This window comes from Gracilinanus agilis, chromosome 2, assembly GCF_016433145.1.
Source record: "Gracilinanus agilis isolate LMUSP501 chromosome 2, AgileGrace, whole genome shotgun sequence".
NCBI classification, from domain to species: domain Eukaryota; kingdom Metazoa; phylum Chordata; class Mammalia; order Didelphimorphia; family Didelphidae; genus Gracilinanus; species Gracilinanus agilis.
In genome coordinates, this window is record NC_058131.1 from 558758982 (window position 1) to 558783450 (window position 24469).

Sequence of the window (24469 nt, forward strand, 5' to 3'; positions counted from 1 at the left end):
ATCACTGGTAACTTTGGAGAGAATAGTTTTGGGAAAATGATGAAATCAGAAGCTGGATTATAGGAGATTAAGAAAAGAGTAAAAAGAAAAGTGTGAGGCATCTATTGTTGATGGTCTACTCAAGAAGTTAAAGCCACAAATGGCAGAAAAGATATGGGATGATAATAGGAATAGAAGGATCAAGAGAGGGCTTTTTTTTTTTTTTAGTTTGGGGAGACATAAGCATATGTGTGTAGGCTAAGTAGGGAAAAAGCCAGTAAAGAGGGAGAGATGGAAGTTAAATAAGAGTGGGGACAACAGATAGAGGAATCTCCAAATTGAGGGTTTTGCCTTGTCAAAAAGAGGCTGAACAAATATAATAAAATGACAGTACTACTTAATTTACTTATTCAGGGCAATACTAATCAGTATATAAAAGGTTACTTTACTGGGCTAGGAAAAAATATATAAACAATTAATAGCAATATAAGCCCCAGCTACCAGGGATAAGGACTCACTATTTGACAAAAATGTCTAGGAAAACTGTACATCTATTATGACAGAAATTAGGTTAAGAGCAAGACCTAATAATTATATAACCAAAATAAGCATCAAATAGATATATGGCTTAGATATAAAAGGTTATATCATAAACCAATTTGAGGAATAAAGAAGAAATTACTTTGCAAATCTGTGGATAGAAGAGTCTATGATCAGAGGAAAGAGAAAATTATAGACAATTTTGAATATATAAAATTAAAAACTGGCATGAATGAAATAAAATAAAATGGAAAGTTATCTGGGGAAAAATCACTGCAACAAGTTTCTCTAACAAGAGTTTCATTTCTCAGAAAAATGAGGAATTGATGCAAATTTAAAGTAACATAAGCCATTCTCCAACTAATAAATGGTCCAAGAATATGAATAGGCAGTTTTCAACTGAAGGAATCTAATGTCAGTGATCATATGAAAAGATGCTCTGAATTGCTAATTTAAAAAAAAAGGCAAATTAAAGCCATTCTTGAGTTCCGCTTCACATCTGTGAGACTGGCAAAGAAAACAAACAAAAAAAAAGGAAAATGTTAGAGGGGTTACGGGCGAACAGCTACATTAAGGTACTGGTGATGAAGCTGTGAACTATTCAAACCATTCTGGAAAGCAAGTTGGGACTCTGCCCACAAAGTCACTAACCCTTGACTACTACTAGGGCTGTGTCACCAAACAGATAAGAAAAGAAGAAGTAGTCTTATAGTAGCTTTTGTGTGGTGGGGAAAGAAACTAGAAACTAGGTGCCCATTTGGGCAAATTATGATATATCACTCTAATACATAACTTCCATAAGTGTTTCATAAGAAACTATGAAAGGGGAAGTTTCAGGGAAAACTGTAGGAAGACTTGTATCAAGTGAAGCAAGTAGAGCTAGGAGAACAATTATATAATAATAGTTTTGTAAAGACAACTTTTAAGTTTTCAAAAACTTGAGTTCTCTGATCAACGAATGCAGTGATCAAAAACAATGCTAGCGGATCAATGATGAAGCATATTACTCACTTCCAGACAAGGTTGGGACTCATAATGCAGAATGAGACATAAGTTTTTGCATGTGCTTCCTTTTTCATATTAAAAAATTTTTAATTCAGGCCCTCCCTCCTTTTCCTACATCATAAAAGGCAATATGCAGGAAAATAAAGAGTATGTTTTTTGTGTTTCCATTTCTCAGTTCATTTTCTGAAAGCAAAATTCACAAATTATATTTAAAATATTAAATCCAAAGTTGTACATAATGTTTTCTTGGTTCTACTTGTTTCACTTTTCATTTTTTATGTGTTCTTTCCAAATTATAAACATTAATCTGCTCATCATTTCTTATGGTGCAGTAGAATATCACAATTTTATATACCTCAATTTGTTAGGCTATTCCCCAATTGGTAGACATCCTCTTAATTTCCAGTTCTTTGCACCACAAAGAAAGCTTTTATAAATATTTTGGCACATATAGGTTCTTTTTCTTCTTCCGGATCTCCTTGAGAAGAAGAATCAGAAATAATACAATATGGATATGCACAATTTTATAGCTCTCTGTAAGTCCTTCCAAATTGCTCTCCAAAATAGTTGATCAGTTCTGCTAATAGTGTATTAGCATTGCATCCCCACTTTTCCACATCCCTTCCAAAATTTGTTATTTTGCCTTTTCATAATTTTAGCAATCTGATGCGTGTGAGGTGGTTTGTATTTCCTAATCAGTAGTAATTTAGGATTTTTTTTCATTTATATAAACATGGCTTTGATTTCTTCTTCCAAAAAATTGTCCATTCATATCTTTGGCCCATTTATCAATTAGGGAATGGCTCTTATTCCCATAAATTTGATGAGGCTTTCTATATAATTCTGATGAGACCTCTGTTTGAGAGACTATCTATGAAAATCCTGCGCCTCCCCCCACCATTTTCTGCTTTCCTTCTAATTGTGGCAACATTTGTTTTATTTGTACAAACCTTTTCAGTTTAATGTACTCAAAATTATTCATTTCACATCTCACAATGCTATCTATTTATTTATTAATTTAAATTCCTCTTTTATCCATAAAGCTGAAAGGTAATATTTTCCCTGTTCTTCTAATTTGTTTATCATGTCTCCTTTTATGTCTAGATAATGTATCTATATTGATCTTAGTGAATTGTGTAAGATATTGGTCTATATCTGGTGTCTGCCAAACTATTTTCTAGTTGTCCAAGCATTTTTTCTTACCAGATAGTGATTTCTTATCCCAATAAGCTAGATCTATATTTTTGACAAATACAAGGTTACTATAATCTTTTATACTGATGTTGTATGCCTGCACTGTTCCAATGATCTACATTTCTATTTTTAATTTAGTAGCAGATGGTTTTGATAATTACATTATAATGCAGTTTAAAATCTGATATTGCCACACCTCCTTCCTTTATATTTCTCATTAATTCTTTTGCTATTCTTGATCCTTTCTTCTTCCAAATGAATTCTGTTATTATTTTTTCTAGATCAATAAAATTTTTGTGAGTTTGATTGGAATGGCATTGAATAAGTAGATTACTTTAGGTAGGACTATCATTTTAATTATATTGTCTCTGCCCACCTATCAACAATTAATACTCCAACTGTTTAGATTTTATTTTGTTTAAAAAGTGTTTTATAAATATGTTCATGTAGTTTCTGGGTTTGTTTTGGCAGGTATATTCTAAAGTATTTTCATTCTGTCTTTGGTTTATGTATATAGTTTTTTTCCTTTTCTGGTTTATGTATATTTTTAAAGGAGATTTTAGGGTTTTTTTCCCTAATGGGTAGGGGAAAAGAAAGATGATGTGGTGAGAAAATAAATGCTTAATTTAAAAAAACCTTTAAAAAAGATAAGCAACAGCTGTGGATTGCTCATCAATTAATTCCAACTCACTCCTAGAGTGTGCATATGGGAACTTATGGGATTGAAAATTCAGTTATCCAATTCAACTTGCTCTTAACCAGATATCATTTTGCAAAGAGATGGGAATCACTTCATATGGTAGACATGCTCATTAAAATGCTCCAATTTTGCTCAGATTAACTAAATGTTTTCAGGCTCTAAAATCCCAATGTTTAGAATTAAGTAAAGCCTCACAATGCAACAGTTTTTAAAGTAGAAGAAAATGTCTTAAAATTGAACTCTAAATTTTTTCAGGTCTTGTAATTCTATTAAATGACATTTTATATTGTCATCAAATCAAAGCAAGTTATCACAAATCACAATGACTACCTTTCTAAAGTACCCTCAATATCAATGAAAAAGATTAACTTATAGTGCAGGAAAAATTGGATCAGTTTTAATACCTCCTAAATTATAAAGAAAATTTCTCCATTCTCATAACTTTATATTTGAGATGAAAATTTTTAAGTGTTTAATTTTCTCAACTATCTAAGAGATTCCACAAATTGCTTTCAATTGCTGTTCAACTAATTCTCTTAACTAGTAAATAGATATTTCTATAACACTAGAAATTATCCTAAGGAAAGATGCAGTATAGCCTCAAATCTGTAAGGACATTATCAATTATTTCTTGTGATTTCTTTAAATAATAAGAAAAACGTTTGGTAATTAGGGGAAAATCTTAACCTCCCTATTTTCCTAAAATAACTTTCTAGAACCATATAAGCATGTTAAAATAAAAGAATTGTTTTTATTACATCTGGTGATTCTTTCACAGAGTTTTAGAAAATTTTCACAGCAATATCATCACAGAAACTGTTTACTATTTTGAGACATATGAACAATGTAGAAAACCTAAGAGGTTTTTCCAGTTCTAAATGGAATTCATCCCCATTAACATCCTTATGTTACAAAAAATAATATGACTAGCTGTTACAAGACTAAACTTAAGCCTGCATGACACCAAAACATCTAGATAAAAAGTAAAAATTCCTATTCATGTGGTTTTATCTACAGTATACATTTGCATGTTTGACGATATCTGAATGTCTGATGGCAATTTTTTGTCTTTCAAGGAGGGAAGAAAGTATTTATATAGCATCTACCATATGCCAGGCACTATGCTAAGTATTTTACAAATATTATATCTCCTTTGATCCTCATAACTCTATGAGGAAGATGTCATTAACTTGAGGAAACTCAAGGCAAACTAAAGAAACAGAGACAAAAATGGGTTAAGTGACTTGCCCAGGTTAGAAAGGTAGTAAGTATCCAAGTTCAGGTTTGAACTCATATTTCTGACTCTGGGTTCAGCATCCTGTCTATTGAGCCACCCACCTAGCTAACCTAAGTATCTAGAACCATTTAGAGATAGTCTTTAATAAATAAATGTAAACATATATGCACATGTGCATATATACACATAGGGATAAGTATGTGTATTGTTTGCATGTAAATATGCATCAAAAAATCACTCTTGGTTGAAGACAGTCTCTGGTAGTAGTTAACTTCAGGAAAAACCCAGGTTCAAGTTCCAATTCTGACACATACTGGTTGTGTGACCAGGGTGAATTATTTAACTTCTCAGTGCTCAAGGCAACTCACTAAAACTATACATTGCAGAATGTTTGCCTATCTGAAAAGTAAAAGGGTGTTTCCTCTAGCAATGAAATAATGGCTAACCAAAAAACAAAAAGAAGTGCAATTAATATAATCAATTTATATTTAACTCAGGATAAATATTTTACTTGTTTCAGAGTTTGAAATACAGAGCTACAACTAAAAATACTCCTGAAATTTCATATAAAATAAGAGAAAACTAGCACACCATACAATTAGCTAGTTCATATTCAAAACAGTTAATATTTCACGAAACAAAATGTTATACTACAGGGATATGTTATTTATGTAAAATGCTTTAAACTAGAAGTAGAATGGAAAGTTTCTTCCTGTTAATTTATAAAGCCTTTTCCCAACCCTGCCTTTCTATTTGAGTCTACATTTGAGAGAAAATGCAAACAGTCAAGATGTGCTTTTCTGGATTTTCCATCTGAAAGCTCTTATTCTTTCACAGAGAGTTACGACCTTTGACATGGTGCTATGGTGCCAAAGAAACTGTTCATAAATGTATGTCAGCAACATAACAGGGATCAATAAATTAATTTAATTCATTGAACTATCATGTATTGAGACACAATATATTTTAAAGAACCAAATGCTCTTCCATTAAAGAATGAGTAGAGTAGGATTCTTAGGGGGAGAAAAGTTGTCATCTTTGTTTTATATTTTAAAAAATATCTTTTACCACTTAATATGAAACCATCATTTAGCATTTGATATTTTTTAGAGCTTGTAAGAATTAAATTATAAAAAATTTAATTTAACACTGTATTTAATTTACTTCTTGAAAAACATAAATATTTTATATGCATTGAATAGAATCAAATTCAAGTTACTTTCCAAGAGTAATATTAAATCTTAAAAATCTACAATTTAGTTGGTTTGTTTAATACAGTTTTAGGATTGAATTGAGGGTGGATATTATATTTTAATAATAAGAAAAAAAGATTGTTTGCTTGACTTGATTGGGTGAAATTAGGATAGATTTTCAGTATTTACAAAAGGTCAGTGAGAAAGAGCTTTTGAGCTATGTATGCACCATTCCCTATAAACACTAACAAACCATATTTACAAAGTTATTTATTTATATTAGAATAAAAAATAAATGACACACTATACTTCTAACTTAGGAGCTTTGCCAAAATAATATAAAACTAGAACTCTTAAAAATATTCTTGGGAAACATTAACTTATGGAATACCACAGTCTTCAATGAATGATGTCTCCAAAGACTTCTCATTTCTTAGTTAGTTTTGTCAAAACTTTTCTTCTCTTTTTTTAGAATTTGATATAAGGGATTGCTTTCTGGGAGACATGTAATGGGAAATTTAGATATTGCAAAAACAAAATATATCAATAAAATTTATTTTGAAAAATAAAAACTATATATTATAAAACACTTTACTACAGATCAAGTTGATTACAGTAATATAATAATTGAAGCATCTATGTTTCAAAATTTGTCTATTATGACCATTGCATATATTATTTAAGATAATAACTTGACACTCCCCCCCACTCATTTTAAACAACCCATTTTTAATTCCAGCACATATTTTCCCCAACTAAATAAAAAGTCCCATTGAACAGTGAGATTTAAAAGAACAAAAAAAGTTCAAAAGACAAGTCATTTTTCTCAAAAATGAATCATTACTGAGGAGTGAAATAAAACACCAAATACATTCTTCAAACATCTAATATGTATTTATTTAATGCCCGTATCCTTAACTCTGTCCTTGGTGTAACAGCACACAAAAGGGATATGACAAGATTTCTGACAATAAGGAATTTAAAGTCTAAAGACATAAAATAAATAAATGCTATTTGTTAAAGTATTCATCAAACAAAAACTATTAAAGGAGTGAATTAGACAGGAGTGTGGAAGGGGAAGATATCTATGCATATTGAAGTAATCAGAGAACTTCATGGGGGAAGCTGGAAAGAAGAAAAAGAAAACAGAAAGAAAGAGCATTCCAGAATGAAAAAGCACAATTTAAAAAAAACTGATAAAACTAATAGTCTCTTCCTAAGGAAAAAATTTTAAATATAAAAATGTTTCTTCCATAACAAATGAAGAAAGTCTCATAAATCAGTTAACTCACTGGAGTGTCCAAATAGTCAAATTTAAAACATAATTTGGGATTCTGAAGAACAAGACACCTCGAAAAATTTTCACAAAAGCAGAATTGATTTAACAACTAAGTTTTGCATTGTGTTTAAAGAGTATACATTCCATGGGCATCTAAGGACTGACTAAGTATTATTTATCTTAGCATGTAGGTTTTTCTCAAAGGCTATACCCAGTGGAGAACAAACCTGAAGAGTTCAATCAGTGCTTGAAACACTTTAATATACATTTTCATCAAATAGCCAGCCTGCCTAAGTTTTAATAGGACAGAAGTCTGGCCACTCTATGAAAATGTTATTAGCCACAATAATGTATAAAGGTAACTTGCTAAGGCATCATGGGCTTTTGGCATGTATAAAAAGGAAGAAGCAGTCAAACCAATGAGTTCAAAGATCTTTTGCAGAAGTATTAGAAACCAGCCTCTAGTTCAAAAGGATTCTCACAACCACTAGTCTAAGAACCACTTTGAAATCCACTCACCCATTCAAACTATTGCCTCCAGCATCAAATATAAAATCTTCTGTTAAAACTTTTAAAGCCATTCATAATCTTGTTCCCCCTTTTTTCCAGCACTTTCACCCTTTATTTCCCTTTACCCACTTTAGGTCCAGTGTGCTCCTTGCTATTCCTCACTCAAAACTCTCTAACTTTTGCATTTTAACTAGTTATTTCTCAATTTGAAATTCTATCCATCCTTCCTTTGCCTCCAGATTTTCATCAAATATCAGCTAAAATCCAACTTTCTGCAAGGAGGCTTTCCTGGTCCTCCTTAGTGATCATGCATGCCTTATTTCTGAGATTATCTTTAATTTATCCTATTTTGTTTGCACATAGTTTTTTTATAAGTAGTCTTCTCTTTCTCCCATTAGACTGTGAATTCCTTGAGGGCAGGGGCTGGTTTTGATTTTCTTTGTATCTGCTCACTGTCAGGCATATAGTAATGCTTAAAAATGCTCGCTGACTTGACAATATATAGTGAAACATGTAACTGAACTTGGAGACATACATATTAAGTATTAGAGGAACTTGTGAGCTAAATCTCTAACCAATGAAAAATTTTTATCATCTTTTTAAAGAATTTTGGGGTCCAACATTACTGCTCTTTCCACAGCTACCAATACTAACTTAATTGTCAGATTTGGTGTGCTCATAACTTCTTGACCTCTCTGTCACATTTGACATTGACAAACTCTTATTCCTCCTTTCTGGATTTTCATGGAACTATGCTTACTTGGTTTTCCTCCTATCCATATTATGTCCTTTAACTGTGGTGATCTGCAAGGTTCTGTTATGGGCCTTCTTTTCTCTCTCTATTCTGGTGAATTCATCAACTCCCATGATTTCAATCATCATCTATATGTAGATGATTCACAGAGCTGTATATCTAGTCCCAGTCTTTTTCTGGAACTCCAAGCAGGCATCATCAACAATCTTTGGGACATTTCAAATTGGATGTACCAGAGACATCTCAAATTCAGCATGTCTAAAATGAAACACCAAATTTCATTCCCAAATTCATTCCTCAAAAAAAATTCTCCATTTCTGTCAAAAGTATTATGATACTTCCAGGCTTCCAGCTTTACAACCTCAGCATTATTCTTGACTTTTCACTTTCCCTAATTCCATATATCCAATTTCCAAATCTTGCTGTCTCTCTTTCTATAAAATCTCTCACACCCAATCCCTTGTCTCTACTAACATAGTCACATTAATTCAATCCGTAAGTCACCTCCCCTTAGACTTTTGCAATGACCTCCTAATTAGTCTTTCTCCTTTTCAATCCACCATCCACATAGATATTTCAGTGACTTGAGGATCCCACCCTCCCACACTCAGTAAAGTTCAGTAGTTCCCTACTGCCTTTAAGATAAAATGTTGACTCTTCTGTTTGCCATTCAAAACCATTTACAAATTGGCTCTATTATACATTACACTTTTCAGTTTCATTATGTATTCTATTTCATTCAAATATTATATACATATGTCAATTATATACTACACATTATATATTACATATGTGAATATCATTTAATTATATATTAATAGTTTCATTATACATTACTCCTCCCACTTCCTATATTTTATGGTCCAGCCAAAACTAGACTTTTCCCTATTTCTCACTTACAGTAGATCTCCCATCTTCAGAACTTTAAAATGGTCATTCCCAATGTTTACAATGTACTCCCCTCTTCATCACCATCTCATACAATCCATCATTTCCTTCCAAGATCCAGATCAAGAACTACCTTCCAATATAAAGTCTTTTCAGAATGTCCCTAATTTCTAGTGTCATCCTTCAACTACCTTTGTATTTAACCTGTATAAAATCTCTATGAATACACACATATGCATATATGTATGTAATCTCTTCCAACTGACATATATATGGGTATGTATATTGTTTCCTCTGACTGAATGTAACATAAATAGGGGTTGTTTTATTCATTGTATTTTTATCTTCATGCCTAGCACCTACTAAGTGCTTAATAAATGCATGTTGATTGATTACCTGAGAAGATAAAAGTATTAACATACTAAAAATAAAAACTTCACTAATAGTCTTCCTTTAATTATTGTTCCAAAAAAGCAACCATTGACTTTAATTGATTATTTCCATTCTATCAATTCATCTGTCCTTTAGCTTTTTCACAGACATCTATAGCTATAGATCAATTTCAATGAGAGAAGTAAAATTTAATAGTTAGAGAGATGACTTCAGTGTCACTAAGTCATGGGTTTAAATTCTGCCTCTGACACACAGTAGCTGTGTGACCATAGGCAGTCAATCTCCTAGCACTTCTAGGAAGCTCTTTAAGATAATATAGATCTGCATCAGAGTACAAAGTGTCTACCCCCAGAGCTCTCATAAAATCACAAGTGTAGATTAAAAACAACCCCCCCTTCAACCAAAAAGACAAATTTGAAGGAGTAGCAGATAGAATTATGGGCTTGATATTAAAAAATTATAGGTTCATATTCTACCTTTGGCATTTACTTTTTCTGTCATCATCTTTTTCTCTAAACTTAACCCTCCTCTACGCTTCCCTATAACTATTAAGAGTATTATCATTCTTCTGGTTACCCAGATTCATAGTCTCTGTCATCCTTGACTCCTCCATTTTCCTTCACTCTAATTTATAATCATTTGGCAAACTTCCAGTCTCTAGCTATACAACACTCTTCCATTTGTCCCCTTTTCTTCATTCACATTCACCATTACCCAGTTCAGCCCTCAAACTACTAGTCTAGCCAATATTCTCCTCATTGGTCACCAATTCATCCTTCACACCATTGTCAAAATGGTTTCCCTAAATTTTCAGTCTGACCATGTTACTCAGTAAATGCCACTGATTCCCTTATTGCCTCTAAGATCAAATATGAACTTGTCTGTTTGGCATTTAAAGTCTTTTACGACCTAGTTCTAGTTTAATAATGCATTATTTCTCTTCATGCACTCTACAATATACCTAAAACTATCCTTCTGGCTATTCCTCAGATATGACAATCACATGAAAGGATGGACCTGATCACTAATAATAATAATAATATGAATTAAAACAACTCTGAAGTTCCACCTCAAACCTATCATATTGCCAAGAAAGGAAAATGATGATTACTGGAAAGACTTCATGAAAACAAATATAGCAAAGGTAGGAAAAGTTTTAAACTAGTTCAATAATCCTGGAAAACCATTTGGAATTATCCTTCCTTCCCCTTCAAATCATTAAACCATCAGATCCTCTGACCAATCAATACCACTACTAGGTCAATTACCTATTATCTATTATCCACCTCTCTCCCCAAATGAGGAAAAGGACTCATATGTACAAAAGCATTTAAAGTAATTCTTTTTGTAGTGGTAAAGAAGTGGAAACTTAGGGAATGTCTCTTTATTGAGAAATGACAATAACAAAAAAGAGGTGATAAACTCAAAGTACATAAAGAAGCATATTTTTGGACAAGGGTAATAAAGAGATTTGTTTTGTTTCATCATACATATGTTTCAAAGGTTTTTTGTTTCCATTTTCAATAGTGGAAGATGAGAAAGTTGGTTTTGTTCATTGAAAAAATAAACTTAATTTTAAAAAATAATGAAAGGTATGGATTCAAAGAAAGCTGGGAAAAACTTCTATGAACTAAAACAGAATAAAGTGGGCAGAACCAGGAGAATAAAATGCTTTAAAGCTTTGATCAAAACAATGGCCAATCAATGACCCCAAAAGACTATGCTTCCCATGTATTTACAGAGATGATAGTCTAGAGGTACAGAATGAAACATGTATTTCTGGATAGGGTTTTGTGGATTTCTTTTGCTTTATTGTGCTGTCTTGATAGAACAGAGGGCTTTTTGATAGTTATTTTTTGAAAAGGGCTTAATTAGAAAGGGGTGAAGCTAATGATAATAACACTACCACACAAAAGAAAATGATAGGAATTTAAAAACATATGATAAAAGCAAATGACAAAAATAAGATTTAAAAATTAAATAAATAATGACTGGATTCTGCTGATCTAAAAATAATAACAAAAAAAGACACAAAACAAAACAAAGTGGAAGGGAAGGAACACATATTTTTGTAGTCAGAAAAAATTAAGAGAGACTAGTTAATTATGAAGCTGAACACATAAAACCAAATTTTCAGCCACCCTTCCCCTACCCACCCATTTGGAAAAGTACTCTTTCTCCTTCTTCTATGGTAATTAACTTCTTCCACTGAAAATAAGTGACTAACAGTATTCATAAGTGATTAACTGCAAATAGCACCATATCTACTTTGGCTAGAAACAATAGGCAAAAACAAGTCAAACGTTTAGACTGTTGGGAGAGGAGCAGGGTAGAGAATAGTATTTATCAGGGAATAAGGACTCAAGTTCAAATCCCAGATCTGCCACTTAATAAACATGACCTTATTTATTATTAATGTTATTATTACTCACTTCTCACTTCTATTCCATCATTTGCAAAATTAAGGGAAAGAGATGTCTTTCTAAAGTCCCTCCTAGGCTACCTTCAATTGTCTTTTAGACAACTGAGGAATAACTGAACAGAAATGTAGAATATGTGTTTTAAGGGAATATATTACTATACCATGCGAAATGACCAAAGAGACAATTTCAGAGAATCCTTGGTAGTAGGAAATAGTATAGAGGTAAATGAGCAGAGGTAGGAGAACAATTTGTACAAGGACACCATTATAAAGAAAAACAGCTCTGAAAGGCCTGGGAACTCTATCAAAAGAATGACTAACCATGTCTCTAGAATAGTGGTGTTAATTACAAAAATAAACCAGGGCCACTAAAGCATACATAAGGATTCTAGCAGGCAATGTATTGACTTAGAAAGCCACACATGTTTCTATATTTCTCTTCTATTAATAGTGTATATCAACACATTAAAATCAGATAAGTACTACATTTTAATTTGTTTTGGCCAGCATTTGGGAGTGCCAAGTGTTTAAGTGTTTGACACCTCAGTTCTAGAGGATCTATAAGAAGGCACAGGTGATGGACACAAGGCACAGATACACATATCCACATATCCATGATGAAGGAGTTGGGTGAGAGAAAAAAAATAGATTTTTGTTCCCTTAAAACAATTAATTAAAAGTGATATAAGAGATTTAAGGAAATAGCATATTATCTTCAAAGTTACACAAATCTTCAGATCAGGAAGTAAGGAGATTTCTATGGATCCTACCAAAGGATGAATGAGTCACAGGTACTACTGAATTAACTGAAAAGATTGCTATTACTATTTGTTTGACCATTTACACACACCAAACACTAAATATTGTTATTTTTATACAATGTTTGTATCTCTATAGTAAAACACAAATGATTGTAAAAATATCTAGAAGCACCAATTTAATTAATAACTCTACTGGAGATCAAAAATGAAAGAATGAACAAAAAACCTTACATTTTCCTGGGGATACAAATGCAAAGCAAAGACAGTTCTTCCTCTCAAAAATCTTACATTTTAATCAGGGAAATGACACAGATAGAAGAATAGTGGGCATAGAGAAATTCTAGTTTGGAAAGTTACAGGGATAGTAAATGGGACTATCCAGGAGTAGACTGATACATCCCCATCCAGGAGTAGAATTGATTTGATTATTCAACCAGATGGTAGAGAATGGAGAAGGGAAAGGGTATTTCTGAGGACTGTAAGGAAGTTGGCAATTCTATGGAGGCAATAACTAGATGGCATAAAGTAAAATGAAACATGGCTGGTGTTTTCCAGAAATAGAAGTGCAGGAGGTATCCAGGAGTTCCAACCTATTAGACATACTCTCTTCATGATGGTGGAACAAGAAGCTTGACGAGGACCAAAGCCACCTTTTCCCCACAATACTCTGCCATTACTGCAGGCCTCCTGACTCTGATCTGTATACCTCAAAGAACAATGGTGAAGTATTTTCTGGGGCACAGCATTCCTGAGGATGTAGCAAACCTCTTTTCCCAACAGTTCAGGATCTCCATCATTATTTCATAAATCAACATTTTAGAATGAAATAAAATGTTCCTTTTTAATAGGTTTAGAGATTAAGTTAAACTAAGCAAAGAAAGTTAGAAACTAAAGCTGAGCACCAATTACTTTATTATCCAAACACTTTTCATTAATCTCACCACTACAAATACTGAAGCTATAAACAATATAATTATATCAAAAGGTAAACCTATCTGAAGCCAATAAAGTTAACATTAAAAATTCAAGTCTCCTGTGTAAATGAAAAAAAAATTTAAGGCTTATTAAAAGTGCATTTTAGAACCTGAGGTTTAAAAAATGTATTAAAAAGTCAAAGTATTGCTCAAATTAATTTTAGTTGTATGTAATTGAAGGAGTTAATTCTTTATCTTGTGCAACATGTGTTTCAAACAAAGCATCAATTTTGCTTAACTACCAGAAATGTTTATTGAGCAATTCAGTACAAATATGCCTTTCTTGAATAACATTATCATCTACCAACATTTACTGAGCTTCTACTTCATACAAGGACATCTCTCTTCTCCCTATCATTTACTGAACAATGAATAGTGAGTTTTAAATCTTAATTAAAAACAAGAGAAGCCACTTAGTTCTCCTGAAGGAATAAACTGCCTTAAGATTCTATAAAGTGCCCAGGATATTTTAAAGCCCCAATAAATTGTATGCAGACTTTCTAAAATTGCATTTTTTCTGGATTTAACAAATGCCAGATAAAATGTGCATTTCCATACACTAGGGTAAAACAAAAAAATAAAATTGTACTAGAAACCACAAATCTCTGTTTGCCTGAGTTTACTACTAATAAATATTGTATAGTGTTTTCATATATAGCACTTAATTTTAAGCATAATTTTTAAGACCTCCTAAAAGACTTAAATGAATAATTGCTGCTGTTTTATGCTCAATAAAATGCCTGAGTTAAGATCTTTGATTACTTTTCATATAAGTGGTGATTACTAGCTTAGAATGAAAGAAATCAATCTCAATTTAACTGTCAGGCCTTTGAATTAAAAAAAAAACAACCTTGAAAGACATCTCTACAAATATGTTCTATTTCTTCTCTTGAAATACTCTATATTTTAAAATCCTGCTTTAATAATTCATCTTTTGCTCTTCTTTTAACCACTCTACAGTATATCAATACACCTAGCTTTAAATTCAAAAGTAACAACAAATCTTGAGACAAACAACTGCTGGGGATAAGACTACTTTATTTTGAATAATCAGATCTGAATGACTAAGGGAGACCATACAAAATACTCTCTTTCAATAACTACTGTACAAAGCTATGAAAAAGAAAATAAAGGCACTGTGGTGTAGGAAAAGGGTTCTTAACCTTTTTTTTTTTTTTTTTTTTTTTTTTTTTGGTCATACACTCCTTTGGCAGTCTAACGAAAACCAATGGTAGTGACCAGAAGACTGAATGAGACTGAACTTGAGGAGTCAGCTAGACCTAGGTTTAAATTCTCTTTCTAACATACTAGCTATGTGACTGAAGGGCAAGGCACATTTTATCTCTGAGCCTCAGTAGTTTTCTCATTTGTAAAATGAAGATAAAATTAAAAGTTGTGTCAATCTAATTTATTTAGATTCATGTATTCAAGATATTTTGCAAGCTTTAAAATGTGATGTAAATTTCATCTACTACTAAAATGAATACTTTCTAAGGAAATCATAATCTCCCTCTGCAGTAGCCCCTGCTGACAAGGGGAGCAGGGGAGGGACGGGTATGTTGGGAGTAAGAAAAACTTTGGCAGTTTTGAGAGACAATCAGATTCCTGCAGGTGAAAATTGATACTCTTTAGTGAACTACAAAAAGAATAAGTAGTACAATTACTGAGAGTTTATCAGGTTCCTGATAAACCTTTTAAGCAGACATCCTGTAAAAGCCAAGTGTCACTTTAAAACAAATCTGTTAGACATGTACTAAAAAACCCAGAAGACTTTTGAAAACTTCAAAATGGAGGAGTAGGAAAAGAAGGAGATGAAGTTAACACATATAGCACTTTACAATTTTCAAAGAGAATAATTTCTTCAAAAAAGTAGATCTTTAAATTCTAAAAAGTGTCAAACCTTAAAAAACAGGGTGTACTATTTTTCCTTCTGAATATCACAGACTTTGTCACAGTCCTGTTTTTTAAAACCAAATATTCTTTATTCTCCTGTCTAACTAATAAATGCCACGTTTGTCATTGGTTCACTTGTTTCAATCATGTCTGACTCTTCATGACCTCATTTGGGGTTTTCTTGGCAAAGATACTGGCGGGGCTTGCCATTTCCTTCTCTAGCTTATTTTACAGATGAAGAAATTGAAGCAAACAGGGTTAAATGACATTCCCAGGACCACACAGTTAGTAAGTGTCTGAGGTCAAATTTGAATTCAGATCTTCCTGATTCCAGGCCAGCACTCTGTTAAATGTCACATATTCATTTACGAATGCATTATATTTGCTTAAAGGGAACTGCAAGAAAGTAGAGAAAGAATTTTGCAATCCATAGCACTTATAGTCATGATCATCACTCAAAATTTTAATAATATATATGCAAAACCTTGCCTATTTTTGGTGCAAGTAACTTCTCTTAAAACTCCTAAAAGGTAGAGTAATAAGATATTCTAGAACTGGTATCAGGAAATGCTTACTCTTCAATACTGCCTCTGTCATTAGCTAAATGACCTAAGCTTCCTCATCTGTAAAATGGGCAGAAAAATATCTTTGTACTTCCTCACATGATTCAAATTACATAATGTAAAGTCCTTAGCAAAGCACAAAATACTATATAAATGGTAGTCATTGTTTTAACTCATAAAACATAGGTCACTTTTCATTTCTTTCTAATTTTTTAGTTTCAAACCACATTTGAAAATCAATTCCCTTTTCTACTTTAATGCAACTTAAAAATTTCAATTACTTTCCATTTCATCCACATATTTCTAGCAAAACTTAAAAAATAAGATCATCAAAGACTGAATTTTTACTTCCCTTTACTAATTAGTGTAGCATCCACTAAATGTTATAATTATTACTTTTTAAATTTTATTATAGGTATGTAGCGACTGGAAAATCATTAGATTTCATCTCAACTTAAAAAATCATTAAGTTTTAAAAAATTCTACATACTTTAAAAATGTCTGTTGACTTAAGTTTTTTAAAAAGTGTTTTACGTAATGTCAAGAAATTTAGCACAATCATTCTTTACTCTTTTGCTATTCCAGTTACAAAAACTGAATCACAAAAAAAAATATTTTCTATCCAAGTGAAGATAGACATTTAAAAAAATACCTAAGAAGAATAAGCCTGCTTTGTATTCTTTTCTCTCAACCACAGGATTTCAATTTCCACCTTTTATGGAAAGGAAATAAACAATTAGCTTCCTGACCAATCACTACCTTACAGCCAATTACAGACCTTTATAAGGGCTCAGCCTCTCATCCTTTATTTTTCCCAATCTCCTTTATTTCAACTTAACTTTATTTAAAAGTGACTTTTTTCTTTGCTCTCACTTTTGCTAGGATCATTATTTTATTCATTTCAAAAACAGAAATGCAAAATTATAATCTTGCAAATGTCTTCCTGCCATATTTGGAAAATCTTGACAAAATTAAAAGTTGAAATCTCACTTATGTATCATATAGACTCACCACCTAAAAATAAATATCATATTGCCAGAAACATCAGTATTGATTTAACTTTATAATAAACCATTTAATCCTTGACTCATTTCTTTAACATTTTACTCCACATGTTGCCTCACAAAGAACCCTGCTGGAAAAAGAAGGTCCTCCCACAGTTTTCCCTCCCACCCACCCCCAGCCCTTTCTGTTCTAGTTACATGAAAATATAAAACTACTATCAAAGAAAAGTTGTGTTTTTAAAAAAAATTTAGCTAAATGTTACTTTAACCCTATAGTTTCCTTTAAAAAGAGATCCATTAGAAAAATCTAAGTTGGCCAAATTCTTTTGTGCATGGATGAACAACAGGAAAGCAAAGCCTTGGGGCCTTGGGGAGGAACCTTGTCCCGAAAGACCAGCTCTGATGTGCTCATGAGATAAGGCTCCATAGTGACACTTAAGGAAAGGCCGGTTCACATTTGAATTTCTGCATTCCACAAGAACAATTCATGGCAATCACTAACTTTGCAGAAGAGCTACATGAAAGCTTTGGCCAATGAATGAGGGTCATCTGCTCTTTATCACAAGGGTAAACCTCATCCTGGCCAGTTTCTAACCTTTTAACCCTGTGAATTCCTAATTTACACATGAATAATGGAATTCTTGCCTAGAGTGCAACTTTCAGCTTCCAGTTCCTAAGTTTAGAAACCAAGACCTGATCTCCTTGTGTATTTAAAACCTTAAACTACTGCACAGATTAAAGTTTTAGATTTCCAAATGCTGCATTATTACACTTCTGAGGCAAAAGATAAGCTTTCTGGTGAAAGCTTTGACCAAGCAAAGAAAAGGCACATACTTGAATCCTGCTGCTATCAGTGTCTACAGTAGAACTTGCTTTTTTCTCAAAGAAAGAATGCCCACTTTATGCCTATTCTCTCCCTGTTTAATATGTATAACTTCTTTACCCAGACAAGATAAAGTCATTAGGGTCTACAACAATTGACATTGCTTCTAAGATACCAAGACAACTTTGTTCATTCAAAATGACAAGTACAAATAATATCCTTTTTATGACAGGATTTCACACATCCCACATGTCATATTTTAAACCTATAATCCAGTACAAATTTGTCAAGATAATTTAGCTATTAGAATTGGGTAGCTTCAAAATTAAAATGGTGATATGGGTTTAATAACTGAAGAACAATATTCAGTATCAAAAACTGTTTATAGATTGATTTGGTTTTATCTTAGATAACTACAGTTTATGCTTAAGGACAAAATATCGCTTTGATCACTTTTACTAGAAGGTCTTAAGACATTTACAACTTTAAATAGTCATAATGCAATGACTTCTAAAATATTTAATTAAACTAATAATGCTGTATTTTCTAAAGACACACACAAAAAGAAGAAAGCCATGATAAAATACTAAATGTCCTATTTTGGAAATTAGAACAATTCACATGTGTAGAACCTAGGGAGGTTATAATTATTCCCATTTGACAAGAGATAATTGATGCTCCCAAAGGATGCTCCATACAGTCACACAGCAATTAAGTGTCCTAAGTTAATTTAGAACCCAGGTGTAGCACTCTTTCCTTTTTCCCTTTACTCAGGGCTAACACTATCAAGTTCCCGTCAGAAATCAAATGCTGTAATTTTGTTATACCTCTTAGACAGCTGTTGTCACTCCAGATTAGAAATTTTCACTACCAGGGAAATTTCAACTTTGTTTCAAGGAACACCAAGATTTCATAAAACTTCTGAAAGTTCTTTGAACTTGTGATCATGATAGACATTTGTTTAATCTGCAAATGCTTCAACATGAAAAATTCCCTTCAACATCATAAAAAAGCCTGGAGTTTTTTTTATTTTTTGAAAGAAATTGCAGAAAGATCCCACAACCTCAATTTTTTTTTAAAACCACTGCTTTAAATAATAGGGATTGGAGTTGTGATGATAAAGAATATTCCTGGATGAGGAAACTCCCAACTACTAATACAGTTCTCACCTCTCCAATTTATATTCTTGGGGGACTGACCTCAGGATTGCCTGACTTTGAGACCACACTGCCTCTTAATAGAACCTAGTCATTGGGGCAACTATATGGTACAGTGGACTGAGCTCCAGTACTGAAGTCAAGAAGGCTTGAGATCAAATCTGAGGTCAGACACTTACTGGCTTTGTGATTCTGGACAGGTCACTTAACCCTATTTGTCCCTCTTAACCCTGTTTGCCTCAGTTTCTTCTGTCAAATGAGCTGGAGAAGGAAATGGCAAACTATTCCAGTATCTTTGCAAAGAAAACCCCAAATGGAGTCCTGAAGAGTTGAACACAACTGAAATGACTGAACAACAACAATGAAAGCATTTAAAATACTATCCCGAAAATGACAGAGCATTTGTAAGATAGGAAAACCTGGATTTGGATTATACCTTGGACACATATTAGCAATATGACCCTGAGGGCAAGTGACTTAACTTCTCAAGCCTCAGTTTCCTCATTTCATAAACTTAATAAAATGAAGATAATGAATAACAGTTTCCAAATGGGCTGGTGTGAGGATGCTATACATAAAGCACTTCATAAACCATTTAAGTACTGTATATATGGGAGCTACTGTTACTATTAAAAATACCTAGCCAATCAAAATTGTCAAATAATTAGAGAAAAAACTATTAAGCAGAACTTCCTCCTTTTTCAATTCTTTTTCTATTTTTAAAGAATATAGAATTAGAAATATGATGTCAAGTTTTTGAGAAATAAAACATCATCCCTAAAATGTATTCTTTTTAAAGTACTCCATTTATAACTTATTAAGCATAGAGTTATATATCCCACTGACAGGAAGTCTTGGATAAGGAAACACTCTCTGTGAATGTGGGTTGGTATCTTCTCTACCACATATAACTTTAGACAGGGTTTCTTAGCTTGTTTTTCAAAACATATTTTCACAACTTTATTTGATATAATCAGTTTCTTTTATAATACTATACACTTTATTTTATGCATTTAAAAACATTATAATTCTGAGAAGGGATTTATTGACTTCACCAGATAGTCAAAGGTGTCCAAGATATAAACAAAGGTTAAGAACATAAGTCTTAGGAATTGCTAGATTCTAGGCAACTGTTCTAGGCCCTGGAGAATCAGAGGTTAAGGGACTTTTCCAGGGTCATTAAGCCAGTATGTGACAGAAGTAGGACATGAAATCAGATCTCCCTGGCTTCTATGCTAGAGTACTACCTCTCTGAATGTACTATATAATTATATATGTACTTTTCTACAGATATACTAGATAACTAATATAAAGAATATGACAATGGAACTTTATAATAGCTATAGTTATAGCCATTAGCTTATCAAATTCCAACTTTAGCAAACTAGTTGGATATTTTCCATGGAAAACTTATATCATACAAAAATATTCCTGCCTCTGATATTACAAACATTAAATTTTCTGATACAGGTACACTGTCTTTTAAATGCACAAACCAAATTATGAAGACTGCATGTCTAAAAGCTTTTAAAGAAAAGTTGAGGGCTTTTCAAAGTCTTGAATTATATGCTATCATGACCAAATGCAATGTGACTTGCTTAAAGATAAAAAGCTATAGCCTTGAGATCTGAATACTCAGCTTCAGTGAGTTTCTTAAGGAATCTCTAGTCTGAGTTTTAGGGTATGTCTTTACATACTCACTGTTAGTAGGTAAAACAGTTAAGAGAAAGGAAATTTAGAATGCAAATATTATGACACTTAAAAAAAGTGAGTCAATCTGGTTTCCATCCCACTTGATGTAATATAGAGATGACTATAATCACTATCCTTCCAAGAAGGAAAATAACAACAATGTTACTAATCATCTCTTTTAAATAAGTAGTAACATCTGTGATCTATACAATCCAAAAATAATTAAGGCACAGAAAACAAGAATGAGGCAAAATGCAATGATTTCACCTTTAAAGATCACCTACAAAACAGAAGTATAAGGAATAGCTGTTTTACTTGTGAATAGAAGAGCTTAACAATCAATTTCCAAACCAAGAGCTTCCTGTATCAACTTTTGTCAAGGTGACCAAGCTTTTCAACTGCATGGAAAATGTTCTGATGCCTTGAAGTCCATACCAAACAACTTTCAAAGGCCTGTCTTGGTAGAAACCAGAAACAGGGCCAAATCCAACTTGGCATGTGCTCTCAACTACTCATTTTAATATCCAGATACAAAATGAAGTTGAAATTTCTTCATGTATATTTGATTGGCATTTTCTGTTTGTCTTCAAAACCATCAAGAAAAAGACAATTTGTTATTTTCAGGATTTTGGCATATCAATACATGCAAGACAAAGTATGATAAAAACAGACTTACTTGCTAATGTGAGATGAGCTTTTTGGCTCAAAATGGCCCCATATTTGTTGAGAGCCAAACACTGGTAAAGTCCTTCATCAGATGGTTCTCCTCGTTTGCCTTCTACCTCACTGATATATAAAGAGCCATTAGATAAAGCATGAATCCGTTTATTTTCGGAAACTTTGGCTCCATTTTTTAGCCATGTGATCTTAATAGGAAGTTCTCCATGTGCCTGGCAATCCAAAACCACTGGGTCCTTTCTTGTGACAGTTACATCCTGTGGCTCTTTTATAAAGAACAGTTCACTAAAACACCACACTCCTGAAAGGAAAAAAAAAAGGAAGGCATACAAGGAATTATATGTATATAATCAATTATCATATCTATGAGACTACAAAGAACAGAACATACATATTAACTTTAATAAGTAATATTTCAGCTTTGCCATGTTCAGATACACAGATACATCAACATTTTGCATAAGATTTCAGTTTGAAATGTTTGATTATTCTAACTACAGAATTAGCAAAGATAATGGTCAGATTTTTTTCATAGTCTGCCCTTATTCATTAACTTAGGTAAAATGTTAATAACTTTAGTTCTCACTAAAACAATACTATTCTAAGTCTCTTGCTTATATCATGAAAACCGCTAAGCACAAGCTGTTTGCTACTTTTACAAGCTTGTCAAAAAAGATCTTGAACAGGGTAAGTCGTAAAAGTCTAATTTTACAAGAAATCATTAGCAAAACCCTGACTCTGTGAACAAGCAAGTTTATTTCCTCATCCCTTGAAGTGTTTTGGAACCCTCTCCACACCTATTCCTTTAGAAAGAAATTTTATCTTTTGTGATAAATTACAAATTTGGATTTTAATATTAGTCCTTTTATACCAACAACTTCCACTCTTCTGCAAAGAGAAACTATGGACAAATTTCTGTAGCTCAAGCTAGGACAATCAATGAATTTTCAAATTATATACTTTTGTTTCTAGCAAGCTAGGAAGGGATAGAATTAGGAAACCTTTATTTCAATTTTTTCAAAGTGCTAACAATTTTTTAAAGTGTAACTAATTGGTCCTTACAGTCTATATACCCATTGGTAGAGGAGATTGCTTAATCAAGTAATAAACATTTTATCAGATGGGGAAAGATTTTATCCTCAAAACATACAGCCATGGCCCTTCTCTCTGACCCCTTAAGAATACGATATCTAACTAAATTCCTATAACCTCTTTTTACTTAATTCTAACCCTTTATGGTTCCATGGTACTGATAGATTTTGAGTTTAGACTTCGGGAATTTAAAAAAAATTAATTTTTTTTACTCCAATTCCTGCAATGTGATCGTCTTGGATCCATGATCACACTGGCAGGAGCTCCTTACTATTGATTTCTTAGTTTCTCATCAATGCTGTTCTTCAAGAATCTTAAATGAAATTCAACATCACAAGCAAGGAATTCCTACTTCACTTAATGTTTTCCAACTACATCTTTGTGAGTCCCTAATAATCCCATGCATCGCAGATGACTCCGGAAAGCTTTTATTTTGTTCCCAATCGCACATTTAACTTTTTTTTCCCTAAAAATTAAAGCCAAATTTTTACACCTTGAAAACAAGCAAATTAACTACAATGGTTCCCCCCACTTTTCCCACCCCTGGAAGCTTGTAACTTAGAAGCAAGTAGGGAAACATTCCTCCAGCTAAGTTAAACCACAGGGAACACAAACCAGTCTCTCCCCTTTGGTATACCATTCCCTCAAAAGACGGAAGGAATAAAACTGATTTCGACGTCCTACAAATGTCTGAAAAGCTAGCTAGCAGAAAATCCCCTTTTCCTTATTCCCATGGCCAGTGGAAATTGGCAAAGAAATCCTTATCTCTCCTGCTTTCACCTCTTCCTCGGTCCCCTGGGTGCAATGAAGGTGGGAGAAAAGAATAGGGGTTCTAGATTTGCCTCCACTTCCTCCCCCTTAGGTTTTGGGAGTCCCCTTGGTCCACGCCGTCTGTAGTCTCATGGGGCGCCCCCTAGGCGACACCATGGCCACCACGGAAACAATATAAATAAAGCCACGTGCGGCCACCGCCTCAGCTTAGGCAAAGGGAGTCCCGCGGGCCAGCCAAGGAGGCGGGGAGAGGGGCCGGAGCCCGGACAATGGACGAAGGAAGGGACTGGGGGTGGGGGGGTGCTTGCGAGTGGACAGCAGTCACAGTAGCGTGGTCTCTGAATCTGCGGCTGCTCGCCGGGTCTGATATACTGGGAGGGGGCTTACTCCGTTTTACACAGCAGCCTCAATAACTTTTGCATCCCTTGCCCTTCCAGGGTTCCAGACCTTACGAGCGGGGGACACTCTAACCTGGGGGTCATCCAGAATGACCGTTAGGACTCCCAGCTCACTTAATACACACAGACCCTTCTCCCCGAGTCTCATGCTACTCTCCTCAAAACCCTTCATCCTTCCCTCCATTCCCTCCAGAAAATAAGGTACCCACCTGGGCCAGAGATGAGGAGAAACAGGAGGGCTCGCAGCAGCATCCCGGGTGGTCGCAGCCTGGCTAGAGATCGTGGAGAAGGCGCCATTCAATAGGGCTGCCCCAGCATGCTCCCCCCAAACTCCACCTGGGCGGCTCGGGGCTCCCCAGTCTGGCTCAGCCTCCCCGCTCCGCCTGAAGGGCCAAGGCTGGCTTGGGGACCGAGCAGCCTGGGTTTCGTGATGGGGATCCGCCGCAGCGTAGAACAGCACAGAAGAGCGGAGCTTCTTCTTCTGATAGGTTTGAGCATGGACTAGAGCTGAGGCTGGGGTTAGACTCTGGCCGTAGTGGCCGGGCCCCAGCGCACGGACCCACGTTCTA

At 33.7% G+C, this 24469-nt stretch overlaps 1 protein-coding gene across 1 annotated transcript in view; it reads right to left on the reverse strand.

The window, feature by feature from the left end:
- PRTG (protogenin) overlaps positions 1-24197 on the reverse strand; it is a 139571-nt gene extending 115374 nt beyond the window's left edge. Inside the window, exons 1-2 of the mRNA XM_044660104.1 lie at positions 24110-24197; positions 21638-21940 (exon numbers count right to left, since the gene is read on the reverse strand). Coding sequence (XP_044516039.1) covers positions 21638-21940; positions 24110-24197 — 391 coding nt within the window. The remainder of the gene's footprint in view (positions 1-21637; positions 21941-24109) is intronic.
- Positions 24198-24469: the final 272 nt, after the last annotated feature.